Source organism: Myxocyprinus asiaticus, chromosome 28 (assembly GCF_019703515.2).
Source record: "Myxocyprinus asiaticus isolate MX2 ecotype Aquarium Trade chromosome 28, UBuf_Myxa_2, whole genome shotgun sequence".
Classification (NCBI taxonomy): Eukaryota; Metazoa; Chordata; class Actinopteri; order Cypriniformes; family Catostomidae; genus Myxocyprinus; species Myxocyprinus asiaticus.
The window spans coordinates 10,288,675-10,303,655 of NC_059371.1; the positions used below are offsets into that span (position 1 = coordinate 10,288,675).

Consider the following 14,981-nt stretch of genomic DNA (forward strand, 5'->3'; position numbering starts at 1 on the left):
AAAACGATGACATCATGGGCACGAGTATTACGTATTCAGTCTATAGGCATGCATGGGAGTACTTCAAAACAACGCGCGAGACATTCAAAACTACACTGGCGGACTACAGGACAGTGTTTGTGTTGTTCAAGAATTTGAGTTTACTGACGCTTCTCCAGCAAAGTAATTGTAGTAATAAAGCAAACTCATCGTCTGTCCAGACAAAATTGCTTGATGCTTTTGCCATCTTCAATTGTTTGTATTCACCGTTCTGTGGAAGAATGCTTATGTGCGCAGGCGTGTAGTGTTTCTTTACAAAGTGACATCGGCAACTACTGGCCTGGCATGCATAATACAGCGTTTTTAGTCGTTTTCGCGGATCTGTGTGAACGGGGATCGTTTTGACAACATTGTCGTCTGTACACGAAACTTTTCAAAAATGCAAAGGAAAAACGTTTCCGTTTTTAGTACATCGTTGTCATGTAAACGTACCCTCAGTCCTATTTCATTGTTATTAGGGGCAAAGTTGTTTGGGATGGTGAAAATGACGACACAACTGTGGGACAATCACAATATTTTATTAATTGATAGACTTATTTTCACAAAAAATAAATATTAAAATGGTTTGTTTATTTCACTCTTTGTTTAGATGATCATAGTTTAAAACATGTAATAATTGAGGCCTGGGTAGCTCAGCAAGTAAAGACGCTGACTACCATACCTGGAGTCGAATCCAGGGCGTGCTGAGTGACTCCAGTCAGGCTTCCTAAGCAACCAAATTGGCCCAGTTGCTAGGGTGGGTAGAGTCACATTAGGTTAACCTACTCATGGTCGCTATAATGTGGTTCTTGCTCTTGGTTGGTCACGTGGTGAGTTGTGCGTGGATGCCGCAGAGAATAGCGTGGAGCCTCCACATGCACTAGGTCTCCGCGGTAATGCACTCAACAAGCCACGTGATAAAATGCGCGGATTAACAGTCTCAGACGCGGAGGCAACTGAGATTCGTCCTCCGCCACCCGGATTGAGACGTTTTTTTTACCACGCTACCAAGAGGATTTAGAGCGCATTGGGAATTGGGCATTCCAAATTGGGGAGAAAAGGGGGGGGATCCAAAAAAACAAACAAAAAAAAATTTAATAATTTTTATAATGGATTTTCATACTTAAAAATAAGTCTTGGCCTGGGACAAGGCTAAAACATTAAAATCTTTACATACAAGGCAAGTACCAAAAATAAATGATGAAGACCTGGTAAAAAGACAGTTTTAATGTGACCATGTAACAAAATAACAAACGTTTGAAATGTGCTTGTTTAATAAAAATCAACCGCTGAGACATGAAAGTACCTGAAGTTGAAGAAACACCCATGTGTGTTTTATAAGAATTTGTAAGATTATGCTCAGTTGCCTTTAATTATGTCAAGAAATCTGTCGTTTAGTTGTCTTTTTACTTTTTGGTACCATGGTACTTTAAGAGTAATCTTTAAGAGTGAAAATACATGAAGATCACTCTGTCTCTCTCTGCAGAAGTGGCAGTGTGTGGAAGACGCCACAGGGAAGCTGAGATTATCTAAATGCAAAGGAATGGCCAGTCTGTCCACCGTGAGCAAGCCGTCTGTAACCAGCTTAAAATCACAGATGTACCTTCAGAGCATGAGCGCTGATGTCAGTGTGAACACTGAGCCTCAAGGCTGCAACTGTGAGCCCAAAACTTACAGACTAAGCACATTCTCAAAGAGTAAACTGTTCTCCAAAAAGAGTGAGTAGAACCAGACGTCCTGCACAGCTACAAACACACACAGCATGTCCTTAAAGGGGTCATGACATGCCTTTTTTATTATTTTAATATGTTCCTTGAGGTTCCTTTTACAATATCAGTAAAGTTTTTTTTGCACAAAAAAACAAAAACTGTCATGTATTTGTAAAACATGATCATTTTCCACCCTCATTCTGACCCTCTGTCAGAAACACTCGGTTTTGGTGCTTCTTCCCCTTTAAGACTTGACAGTAAACGCCCACTGTTATGATTGGCTCTCTGCTCTTGACTGACCTGCTCTCTCACTGCTCACCACTACTGGGTGGGGCTACAGAAGTGATAAGGTAAAGTAGGCGTTGATGTGTTGTTGTGGTCAGAGGTGGTCAGATGCAAATGTCTACCACTGTGTGACATCACAATAAGGAGGAAGTAGAGAAGAAGTCATTTTGGCAGCTTGGTTTCAACAAATGCTCTTTTTGCAGTGAGGAAGATGTTTTGAGTTCTGAAATTGCGGTGTGTTTTTACAGTATAGTACAATGAACTCTTACATGTAAAAAATGAATAAAGGAAAATTTGATTCCTCATGTCATGACCTCTTTAAAATATAATGGCAGCTCCTTTGCACCTCACTGCTAAGTCAGTCAACGTTTTGTGACTGAAGGAACACTGGTTTCAGAAAGCTTTGCAAGGCACCTTACTGTAATGTCAAATTCAAGAAAGCTGTAGACATAACCAAGCAAATTTTTTTGTAACTACAAAGCCTATTTCTCAGTAGAAATTGAGTCATAAATAATAATAAAAAAAATAAAAATAAAAAAAAACAGGTTGAGTAGACAGGTTGTCATACAAATACTGGATTCTGAAATGCTTGATGCCTTCATACTTCCAAATACAGCCTGCAAAGGCAGTGTTTATTTTATTTATTTATTTTTCTTCTGCAGCTGTAGACCTTTTTCATGCTAGCACCATTTTTAATTTTTAATGGGAATGACAAGGAGGCTGTGAGGGATAGACTTACAGTCTCTTCAATGGGCTGTACTTCAGTTTAAAGTGTTTTTGGATCGTTCCGCGGACAAAACATTGATAAACAAATCTGTCCAAGAACATTCAGTGTACAATGAACTCCAGACAACATGAGTTGTGGACAATCAGATGTGATCTAGGAGCTTTATACAGCTTTATACCGTTCATGCCATTGAAGAGACTGTAAGTCTATCCCTCACAGCCTCATTTTCATTCCTATTAAAAATCAAAGATGGTGCTAGCCTGAAACTGAACTTCAAGGCTAATTCCTGCACATTCTCTGATTGAGTCTGTGTGCCTCTGCTGCCCCCTGGTGGAGGTTAATAGTAAAACCAACCTCTTCTTACAGAACTGAAATCATTGAAGAGCTACTCTAGGAACCGCTATGCCCGTGCTGTCTCCATGGAGATGGGGGGAGATCTGTATGCAGTGGACCTGCATCATGAATACAGACCCACGGGTGCCAGGAACCTCAGCATTGGACAGAGCCCAGCAGATGAGGGCGAGTTCAGTGGTATGGGACCTACTGCTGTCAGCCAGACCAGTAACAGTCTGAGTGTGCCCTCCTCTATTAAAGTCACTCACAGGTGAGCTAGATCTGTCAAACCCTATTTTGGGGATATTCCCGGACATTCTTAATCAATTAGAAAATTGATTCATACTGTATATAAAGCAAATACTCTTTTAGAAGTTCTTAAAATGCCAGAAAAATAGGGGTAACTTTTTGGGTCGAGGTGTAAGTTTATCTGAAGTTATTATAATTTTATTATAAGTCTAAGGTATTTCTCCATTTAAAAAGCCAAGAGCCATGAGTGTGTCTGTTTGCAGGTGTTCCATTTTGGCCAATGAAACTGTGAAATGTGATGTTGGTCTGTACAAATCACTGCAAGCATGGAAGGACCACAAGCTCCATATCGACCATGAAGTATGAATCATACTGCACCAATTTTTAAAGAGATAATTACACGCACACGCACAAAAATAAATAAATAAATAAATAAATATCATACGTTTCTGACCTCATGTTGATTTATTCCCTCTGTGGAAAACCAAAGCAGAATATCTGAGCTGCTATTATCCATAACAGTGTAAGTGGCTGGGAACTGGGGCATTCAAGCACCAAAATGTGCAAACAGCACCATAAACGTGCCATACAAGTGTACCATATGAACAGAAAGAAGTCAGCGCATGACAACTTAAATTTTGGTCTGTTCCTCGCACAAAGTTATCTTGTAGAGTATGTACCTTAAAAAGACTTGGAATAAGTTGTATGGACTACTTTTATGGTGCTTTTTATCCTTTTTGGAGCGTGACAACATTCCATCATTTACTCACCCTCATGCCATCTCCTATGTGTATGACTTTTTTCTTCTGCTGAACACAAAGATTTTTAGAAGAATATTTAAGCTCTGTAGGTCCTCACAATGCAAGTGACTAATGGTGACTAAATCTTTGAAGCTCTAAAAAGCACATAGGCATTGAAAAGTACTCCAATGGTTAAATCCATGTCTTCTGAAGTCGATTTTGAGTGAGAACAGACCAAAATGTAACTCCTTTTTCACTGCACAGCAGTCTCCTTGGCGACCATGACTTCGAGCTCGATTACACTTCCTTTAGCACCATCTAGCGCTCTGCGCATGCATCAAGCACTACAAAGAGTAATCAAGCTTGAAATTATGATCGTGCCGAGAGACTGCAATGGCAAGATGTACAGTAAAAAAGGAGTTACATTTTGGCTTGTTCTCACCCAAAACCGATTGGATCACTTCAGAAGACATGGATTAAACCACTGGAGTCTTATTGATTACTTTTATGCTGCCTTTATGTGCTTTTTAGAGCTTAATCGTTTTAGTCACCATTCACTTGCATTTGTATGGACCAACGGAGCTGAAATGTTCTTTAAAAATCTTCAATTGTGTTCTGTAGATGAAAGTCATACACATCTGGGATGGCATGAGGGTGAGTAAATGATGAGAGAATTTTCATTCTTCGGTGAACTACACCTTTAAATCCATTTTAATTGTATAGAAAATAGCATCTGGGACATTCAGCTAAATATCTCCTTTTGTGTTCCATGGAAGAAAGTCAAACAGGGTTAAAACTACATGAGGGTGATAAACCCTCATAGACCACTGTGTTATTATCTACACTGTCCCCTCTTTTCCAGATCGAAACACTCCAGACAAAGATCAATAACCTGCGTGAGGTCAGAGGTCACCTGAAAAAGGCACGGCCTGGGGAATGTGACTGCAGCAAATACTTGTGAGAATGACATCTGTCAATCATCTCTTCACTGTTGATCTGTATTTCTCTAATTCACTCTAAATGAACTCTGTTCACATGGAAGCATGTCAGATGAAATATTGATTGTCTATAATGGATTAGCAAATTAATTACTCTGAAAGCTTTGAATTACTATTCCTTCAAGTCAATTTATGTTTTAAAAAATTAATAATTATTAATATAAATAATATGATGTATTTATAATATATAACGTATTTAATCTATAATTATTATATTAAATATAATAATAATAAATATTATTTAAAAATGTATAATATTAATAAACATTATTTTTAATAACTGTTGGCTGTCATTAATTGTCTTTTTAATTTTTTTTCTGTTTTAGTTACAAGTCCAAATACAAGAGTAAACTGAGAAAATACAAAACAGGAAGTGTCCATCCATTCAGGTGGGTTTCTGTCTGTATATATTAGTGGATACATATGTGAACAGATGCAGCATGTGAATGCATGCTTTTTTATCACATGCTTTCACGCAGCCCATCGCACAAAATAGTGCAGAAGCGGGCCAGACTGGCTTCTTAGAATTGAAATACATTAGTTACGCTCCTTACATCTCCCATATGTAACGCTAAACTATTAGCAAACGGTGTTTGTTCAAAGAACGATACATAACTGCCTCGCCCCCTTTTGATCTTGTCTCTCCTGCGGCACCTACAGTAAGATTGCATGATACCACATGAAATTGCAGGATCTTTTTCTCTTTTTGAATGCGTTTTTAAAGGCTGCATCTGTATGTATGATCATGTTATTGATTATTCTCTCTCTCTCTCTCTCTCTCTCGCTCTCTGTAGGAAAGGGCAGGAAAAGGACAAGAAGGCCTGGATATTGATGGAACAAAAGCGCAAGAAGAAACTGAGGAAGCTGTTGAAGCGTTTGCGTAACAATGACACCTGCAGCATGCCTGGCCTCACCTGCTTCACACATGACAACCAGCACTGGCAGACTGCACCATTCTGGACATGTGAGACACACAAGCACACACACAAACACTGTCTTTGAGTCTGAGCTGGATCCACTTATCACTTTCTGTTGTGTCTTTATTTGCAGTGGGGCCATTTTGTGCATGCACCAGTGCCAATAACAACACCTACTGGTGCATGAGGACAATTAATGAGACACACAACTTCCTTTTCTGTGAATTTGCCACTGGATTTCTGGAGTACTTTGACATCAACACAGATCCTTATCAGGTCAGTGGTCATATTTAAAGACGAGATGAAATCAAAACTGACCCGATTTACTTATAGCTCACCCAAAAAGGAAACTTCATCCTCATGTCATAAACTGTATAACATAAACATGTCTTTCTTTTCTTTTGTGGTACACAAAACGGCGGATCTTTACAATACAATGGCAGGGACTCACATTAAAGCTTCTTTGAAATTATTTCAATTTTTTGCTGACGTAACCAAGGCCACATTGGTGTGTAAATAACCAGTCAAATCCAATGGATCAAGTGTTATTTTTCACTGAATATTCTGTTTCTCACAAATCACATTGTGGAAGTTAAATTACAAATACCGTTTTATGTTGAGTTTAGCAACATTCAGTACAAGATCTTTTAACAGTTTCTGTTTACCATGTTTGTATTAAGTAATTTATATAAAAATGCTAAATAATTACCTAAATAAATTAACAAATAAATGACTTTTAACCAAGTAGAAAAAACAAATTCACTTGATTTCAATTACATCTTACTTGTCACAGAAGCACTGAAGGAATAATTCACCCAAAAATGAAAATTCTCTCATCATTTACTCACCCTCATGACATCCCAGATGTGTATTCTTTCTTTCATTTGCAGAACACAAGCAAAGATTTTTAGAACAATATTTCATCTCTGTTGGTCCATACAATGCAAGTGAATGGTGACCAAAACCTTGAAGCTCCAAAAAGCACATAAATGCAGCATAAAAGTACCCCATATGTCTCCAGTGGTTAAATCCATGCCTTCAGAAGTGATGGGATAGGTGTGGGTGAGAAAAAGATCAATATTTAAGTCGTCTTTTTACAATAAATCTCCACTTTCTCTTTCAATTCCACATTCTTCTTTTGTTTTTTGCCGATTTGCATTATTCATGCATATCGCCACCTGCTGGTCGGGGCTGGTCAAAGATGGAGACTGATAGTAGAAAAGGACTTAAATATTGATCTGTTTCTCACCCACACCTATCGTATCACTTCAGAAGATAAGGATTAAACCACTGGAGTCATATGGATTACTTTTATGCAGAATTTATGTGCTTCTTGGAGCTTTTGAGTTCTGGTCACCATTCACTTGCAATGTATGGACCTGCAGAACTGAAATATTCTTCTAAAAATCTTTGTTTGTGTTGTGCAGACGAAAGTCTAACACATTCAGGATGGCATGAGGGTGAGTAAATGATGAAAGAATTTTCATTTTGGGGTGAACTATCCCTTCAATGATGCTTGTTATGGTAAATCTTTCTTTATTTCTCTCTTTGTACATTTAGTTGGTGAATGCAGTGAACACTCTGGACCGGTATGTGCTTAATCAACTGCATGTTCAGCTCATGGAGCTCAGAGGCTGTAAAGGCCACAAGCAGTGTAACCCCCGCACACGCAACCTGGAGATCGGTGAGTTACACATACCCGCATTTCTGCATGGAAATAAACACACCTCCACAGCACACGTCCGTGCATCTGTATGGAAATACAAAATCTTCACGCACACTTATATGATGCGTACATTCACATAGTTTGGTTGCCACACACACACACTTCCCTCCGTAAGGACCGACAGGTGACATGGAAATATCACATCTTCATCATCATCATCCTCACCTGACCACTAGCTTTGCCTTGCTTTCTGTCCTCCTTGTTTTTTTTTTATGCAAACAGAAGCTCGTACCATCACCTACTGAACTGCTGTCCTGAAGGGTAAACTTGTTCTGCTGTGCCAAACAGCATGCTGCAGAGCAAGAGCAAGTAAAAGATTATGATGTTAAAATGTTCTTAGTTGTATCTGACATGTCGTCCACATTCACATAGTCAATCTCATAACAAGGATTGAAATCTATTTTTCAGGAGAAGCGATCACTCCAGTGATATATGTAGACAGCAGAGGCTAATTCATTGATTAACTAATTGATTCATTCTAAAAAACAATTTTACACTTTCTACCCTTCTAACAAACATTTGTTAAAAGACCCCATGAAATCAACTACTAAAAGGAATGTTCCTGGTTCAGATAAGCTCATTCCACAGCATTTGTGGCATAATGTTGATTAGCACAAAAAGTTATTTCGACTCATCCCTCCTTTTCTTTAAAAAAGCAAAAATCTTGGTTACAATGAGACACTTACAATGGAAGTGAATGGGGCCAATTTTTAATGGGTTTAAACACAGAAATGTGAAGCTTATAATTTTATAAAAGCAGTTACATTAATTCCTCTGTTAAAACTCATGCATTATTTGAGCTGTAAAGTTGTTTAAAATGTAATTTTTATAGTCATTTTAGAGTTTGTTGACATTATATCGTCATGGCAATGAAGTTGTAAAATTGGCTATATAACTATACACAGAAAAGGCTCGTAAGTGATTGTATCACACTAAAATCGTGTGTACATGCATATCCTTTATGTCTTGTGTTTATACTTTTGAGTATTTTACATTCAAAAATTGTCCCCATTCACTTTCATTGTAAGTGCCTCATTGTAACCAAGATTTTTGCTTTTTTTAAAGAAAAGGAGGGACGAGTCAAAATACATTTTTGTGGTAATCAATATTATGCCACAAATCCGGTAGATTGAGCTTAACTTGTATTGAACCCAGAATATTCCTTTAAAGTTGACAAAATGATCTTTAAAAAGATAAAACACCTAAAAACACTAAAATGGACCAAATATATTAATGACTCATCTTGTTCAAAGGGGCGTATTAAACACATTTTTGTCCATTAACCTTGTTGGAATGAGATTGTCTTCTTTCTCTAAAACAACCTGCCTCTGACTAGCAATAGCAAGTCAAAAAGTAAGAAATCAAGGTTTGACCTACCACATGACCCTCAGGCAGAAGCCTAGATTTGGCAGACTTTCTGGTGATGCTTTCGTAAGGATTAATGGGGTTGTACGTCACATTGTTTTTACAGTCTCTAACTAATGATATTGTCTCTTCTTCAGGAGGTAAAGAGAGAAGCAGCTTTGATGAATACAGGTATCACTGCCAAATTAATTTATCCCCATTTAGACTAGAGGGCAAATGTAAAGATTACTTGGAATGAAAATACTAATCCACTTCCGCAGCTCTGTTGTAGATAGCTTGGAGCTTAAACGTGAATGTTTAAGTAGTCTGATGCACATCGCACACAAAGGCATCACAGGAATTCAGTCGTCAATGTGAAATGAAGGAGAAGACTTCATTGTCATACTGAAAGACTTTTGTGTTTAAAGGAATGTTCCACTTTCAAGCTCTAATGAAAATGTGTCTATGGTAATACATTTGGAATGGAAGTCTATGGGGCAAGGCATTCTGGAGTATTTAAAAGCCTAAATGTGTCACTCGTATTTTTGTACATTTATGCTAATACTTCTGTACAAAAAGGGGTGTTATTAGTTGTCTAAATTATCCATTTAGCAGTGGGACTAATTCTCTAGGCACATGAACTTCTGTTTATACGTCACCAACGTAATTCCTGTAGGTTCGGTCTGAATGCCCCCTTTAACCTCTTGCGACCCCGCGTCCACATGTGTGGACATTGTATTTTGGCTTCACTATACGCAACGCATAATTTAAATGAAATAAAACCGACTGAATACTGTTCACAAGACTTTCACAAGTTCTACACTGTCATTTAAGAACAGCATGACATTGATTTCCGCTACTACTGGTGCAGCGCCAACAAATGTGCCTCTGGTAAGAAACCTCTTAAAGTTTTTTGTTTGAAACCTGTTTGTATGTAAAGAGTAGCATCTCTAGTTTTGTTTGATATGCCGCTTTAAAAAATCCAATCATTTTTTGCGCATTAGAGTGTTGATAAAGATAAAATCCATATATGTGGAAAATGGGACATTATTCCCTCAAAAGTTAAAAAACATATATAAATATGTTATATCAAATATAACACATCTGTGGGTCATTTTGCTTCATTTTAATATTAATTTTGTTATATTATTTTTTTTTTTAGCACTGTACAATACAGTTCTGTTCATTAACATTAGTAAATGCATTGAGTATAAATGTATTCATGCAAAAGCTGAAAAATGTTGCTCTCAGAGGCTTTATATGGAGTTAGGATGAAAATAAGGTGCATTTCGAACTGTTCTGAGACCAGTGCAGACAGACAGCACACTGGAGGTTAAGTCATTCACTAAATAGGGATCAAGGGTGCATCCTATAGCTTTCTATGCAGCTAAGTGCATTCACTCCTAAAATCTGACCAAAAGTTCAGTTTCAGGCTGCAGATGATGTTTGGATCACTCAACATGTTTGGCAGACATGGGACAATGGTAATCAGTATTTTGATTCAGAATTTATAATGCTAAATTTGATTTGAACATATGGTTGGCAGTGATTTGATGATGCTGGACATTACTTTGTATCAGAATTATTTATTCAGCTTTATAGAAAATCAGCTGTACTGTCTATAACATCTCAAAAACATGAATAGCCAACACTTCTGGAAACATAATAAACTATTTGATGAAAAAAAATCAGACTTTCTATATTTTGGTATTATTAAAAATTTCACAACTTAATCCCGCTGTCCACATAAATGCACATCAATTTTTAGGAAAACTATTTGCTGTAGAATTTATTTTATATATATATATATATATATATATATATATATATATATATATATATATATATATAATTTTTTTGCTTTGCTTTTTATTAGGTGCTGCTAGTTACAAATCAAAAAGGGAAATGGAAAATGCACACAGCAATCACACGGCGGTCTCAGGAGGTTTAAGAATTTACATTATGTTATGACAGGAGTTGAAAAATTGGACTTGTGGCTATACTTGCAAAACAGTATGTATTTGTGAAGTTTAAAACAGTGCCTTGCCCCATAAACTTCCATTGCTAGTGTATTACTGTCAACATAATTTCTGAGGGACATGTCAAAAATATGCTAGACGGACATCTTTGACTGCGTATTTTTAGCGTCTTGTGCAGGAGCACCATATTATTAGACGGCGTATCAAGTTAAAAAGAACTTCAACTTTTAAAAACGCATCTTGAAGGGCCTGGGTAGCTCAGCGAGTATTGATGCTGACTACCACCCCTGGACTCACAAGTTCGAATCCAGGGCATGCTGAGTGACTCCAGCCAGGTCTCCTAAGCAACCAAGTTGGCCCGGATGCTTGGAAGGATAGAGTCACATGGGGTAACCTCCTCGTGGTCGCGATTAGGGGTTTTCGCTCTCAATGGGGTGCGTGGTAAGTTGTGCGTGGATCGCGGAGAATAGCATGAGCCTCCACATGCTGTGAGTCTCCACGGTGTCATGCACAACAGACGTCTCAGAAGCGGAGGCAACTGAGACTTGTCCTCCACCACCCGGATTGAAGTGAGCAACCGTGCCACCACGAGGACCTACTAAGTAGTGGGAATTGGGCATTCCAAATTGGGAGAAAAGGAGATAAATAAAATAAATAAATAAAAAATAAACCTTGAGACACCTGTGTTCTGTTTCATTCATTGCACCGTGTCTATTTATTTTAGCACAAGAACATGTTCGATCTGAATGCCCCTTGAGACTACATAGTCATCACATTAGGCTTTACTTTTAAAAGTATATATTTTTTTGTGTATATTTAAACATACACTCTATACATACAGTATATACATATATACTGTGTATGTGTATATATATATATATATATATATATATATATATATATGTATATATATATGTGTGTGTGTGTGTGTGTGTGTGTGTATATATATATGTATGTATATATATATATGTATGTATGTATATTCCTGGCAAAAGCAAGATTTAAACAAATGGCTTAAATTAGATTTATTTAAATTTGCTTAACTTTGCTAAGAATAAAATTAGTTCAATTACTGGCAAAACAAATGTAGTTAATATGCCATTTGCCAAAGTGTATTGTTTAAAACGTATGAGTTTTTTTTTTGTTTTTTTTTAATACGTTTTTAAATTTCATACTGCTTTTTTTAATAGTATTATTAAATACTTCACATTTATGGAACATTCCTTTAAGATTAAGAACGGGAAAAGGAAACCTAATCCTAGACCAGCACTCTCAGACTACAGAGAGCAAGTTGTTAATTCCAAAACATGGGAAGCTGTAACTTCAGTGTTGCCTTTTGAAATAGATTGGTTACACTACTAGATGGTTCAAATATTCAGCTAGAAGCCTATGGAAAATGATTTATTCCAACAACCAAATTTAACTATCCCATAAAAAAAAATAAAAAAAATATATATAAATTGAATACCCTATAATTTATATTCCATATATTTTTTTTACCTTTTTGTAAGCAGAAACCTTTCAGAGTTACAAATGTTATGACAAATCAAACCCGTCTCTCTGCAAGCATTTAAGCTCCAGTTTACTTCCTTGACCATCTAGATGTCTTCTCCTTCAGATATTTTACTCTCATGAAGAGCACTAGTGCCTCCTCCTCTCTCTCTGTGTGTCTTTTGTGTCTCTTGTTCTGTCTCTCTCTCTCGTCCTCTATACTGTGCCTTGCATGTATTCAGCCATTGATGCTGTTGTGTGTATGTGAAAGCCTTTGAGTTGTCTGATTGGCTCCTTGTCTATCACATGCTTCAGTTTGGGGCAGGGTAACAGTTTGTCTTATCGTTGCTTGTCGCATTAGGCAGTTTCAGCGTCGGAAATGGCCTAAAGTGAGGAAGCCTGTCTCCAAATCGCTGTGAGTTTGGATAATAATTCTGCTTCTCGTCCATAGGATACAATGCCACTAAGCCACTGCCTTGTCAGACTCACTATTCTCTCTCACTGTCTCTTTAATTTCTTCTCTCTTGAATGCATTTAGTTCTGCCTGGTCTGCATGATACAGTATTTGTTTGTAGAGGCAGTTGTTTTCCTTGCTGTCTGTGTGCATGGAAACTGCTCGGAAAGGCAGTTTAGTTTCTGACAATGAGGGAAGATTTCCACCACTTGCCTCTTATCGTCTCGCTTGATTCCTGAAACATTTACGTTCTTTCCTCCACCATCATGATCATTTACTTATCATTTTTTATTATTTTTATTATTTTTTTATTTACCCAGATATGAAAATTCTGTCATCATTTACTCACCATTATGTTGTTCCGAACCTGTATGAATTTTTCTTCCGTGGACACCAAATGAAAATGTGACCCAGTTTTCAGTTTATGTTAATTTAGTTATATGTTTTGTCTTTTGACGAAAATGTCCTTTAAATTTAGTCGATATTTCATAATGTCGTATTGATTAATTTTGTTAATTTTAGTCGAAAAAAATTACCTATTTTATTTGATGATAATGTGCAAAATGAGAAAAACATGTACCAGACTGTCTGTAACAGACAAAACTTTCGTTCAATACATCAAATATTCAAACATTTAGAAAAAAAATTTACTTAAATATATATCAAACATATTAATATGTTTATATGAATGATTAAAGAACATGAGAAAACTGTCTCCTGAAAACGGAGCTCCTGAAATAATAACATATATAATGAATAAACTGAAGTATTAGCTACTCTTTAGAAGTTACTCTGTTGTGATTTCCTCACATTTAGACAGTTAGGAGGATATTGCGTTACATGTAGCACACTTTTAATAAAACGTGTATTCACAACGTAAGTTACGCATTCTGACTGTTGCACAACTTGGTTCAAGTTCAGCTGTTCAAGCACTTCATTTTCTGTGCAGATGTAACTGTGTTAGTGCATTGTTAATATCTTGACTTATCTTCATTATCATTGACAAAAAAAAAAAACCTTCGTCAACAAAAAAATATAAACACTAAATTTCTTGTGGCATGTAAACATCTTAAAGCTACACTATGTAAGATTGTTTTATTGGAAATGAACAACATTTCATTAATGATCAAGTACACCAACAATCCGTCTTCCAAACCATGTTTTTGCCTTACCCCGCACTATGGTAATCCTATAATAATGATTTATATTTTAGAGCCGCCGGGACGGATTTGGCGGGAAATTGCATACTTCCGTCAGTAATCTGTGCGTGATTATGCCACATCCGTAAATAAAGAAATGAAGGTACGGAGCTACTATAGGCACGTGTGTATGAGCGGTGAAAAGTGTGGTAGTAGTTTGAAGCTGAAAGCTTGTAGCCACAACACACGAGCATCCACCGACCGTGGATCATTCAAAAAGGCAACCCTCTGTGGAATTACCCATTTTCAAAACAAAGAAACCACGAACCGAGAAGAGTCTGCTAGTAAAAAGGGAAAGCGACAGAGCCCGTAATAATAAAACATGAAACAACATCAGCTTGACTTTTTCAGAGGTGGCAACAAGCAGAGCTGCAATTTTAACCAGTCTTTTATACACTATCTAGACAAACCTCATTCTTTAAATGGCAATTGAAATGACTGCCAGATGCGCTAATCGGTCTTGGTCCATTGTAGATCGCAGATACGTTCAGTTTACTGTGACAGGCATAGTAAGGAACACTTTTAATGCAACAACAACTGAAAGGATTTATACCTGACCCATAGATGGCTTTTTCTTGCTCAACAGGTAAGATATTTTATTGGTCCAATAGTTAGCCAATAAGCTCTCTTAGCAAGGTAGTTCGTTAGATTGCATTAGCCACTCTAATGGGGCATTTTATTATGGATGTAATAAAACAGTGTTCCTCCACAAGTAACTTGCAGTTCTATGCTTCAACCGCTACAGGGCCAAAAGTTACATAGTGTAGCTTTAACCAGCGTTCTTACTGGCTCATCCAATGTGTGCACGTGTT

General features: G+C 37.1%; 1 protein-coding gene across 4 annotated transcripts in view; it reads left to right on the forward strand.

Annotated features, from left to right (window-relative positions):
- Positions 1-14,981, forward strand: part of LOC127419279 (extracellular sulfatase Sulf-2-like) — a 223,310-nt gene that overhangs the window by 200,334 nt on the left and 7,995 nt on the right. For 2 of the 4 annotated variants that reach the window (XM_051660559.1, XM_051660560.1), the window contains 8 exons: positions 1,505-1,736; positions 3,106-3,343; positions 3,585-3,681; positions 4,924-5,018; positions 5,386-5,448; positions 5,854-6,023; positions 6,110-6,252; positions 7,537-7,660. In XM_051660559.1, coding sequence (XP_051516519.1) covers positions 1,505-1,736; positions 3,106-3,343; positions 3,585-3,681; positions 4,924-5,018; positions 5,386-5,448; positions 5,854-6,023; positions 6,110-6,252; positions 7,537-7,660 — 1,162 coding nt within the window. Of the gene's footprint in view, positions 1-1,504; positions 1,737-3,105; positions 3,344-3,584; positions 3,682-4,923; positions 5,019-5,385; positions 5,449-5,853; positions 6,024-6,109; positions 6,253-7,536; positions 7,661-9,204; positions 9,239-12,877; positions 12,932-14,981 lie in introns of all 4 variants that reach the window. The other 2 variants (XM_051660561.1, XM_051660562.1) reach the window with 2 other exon arrangements.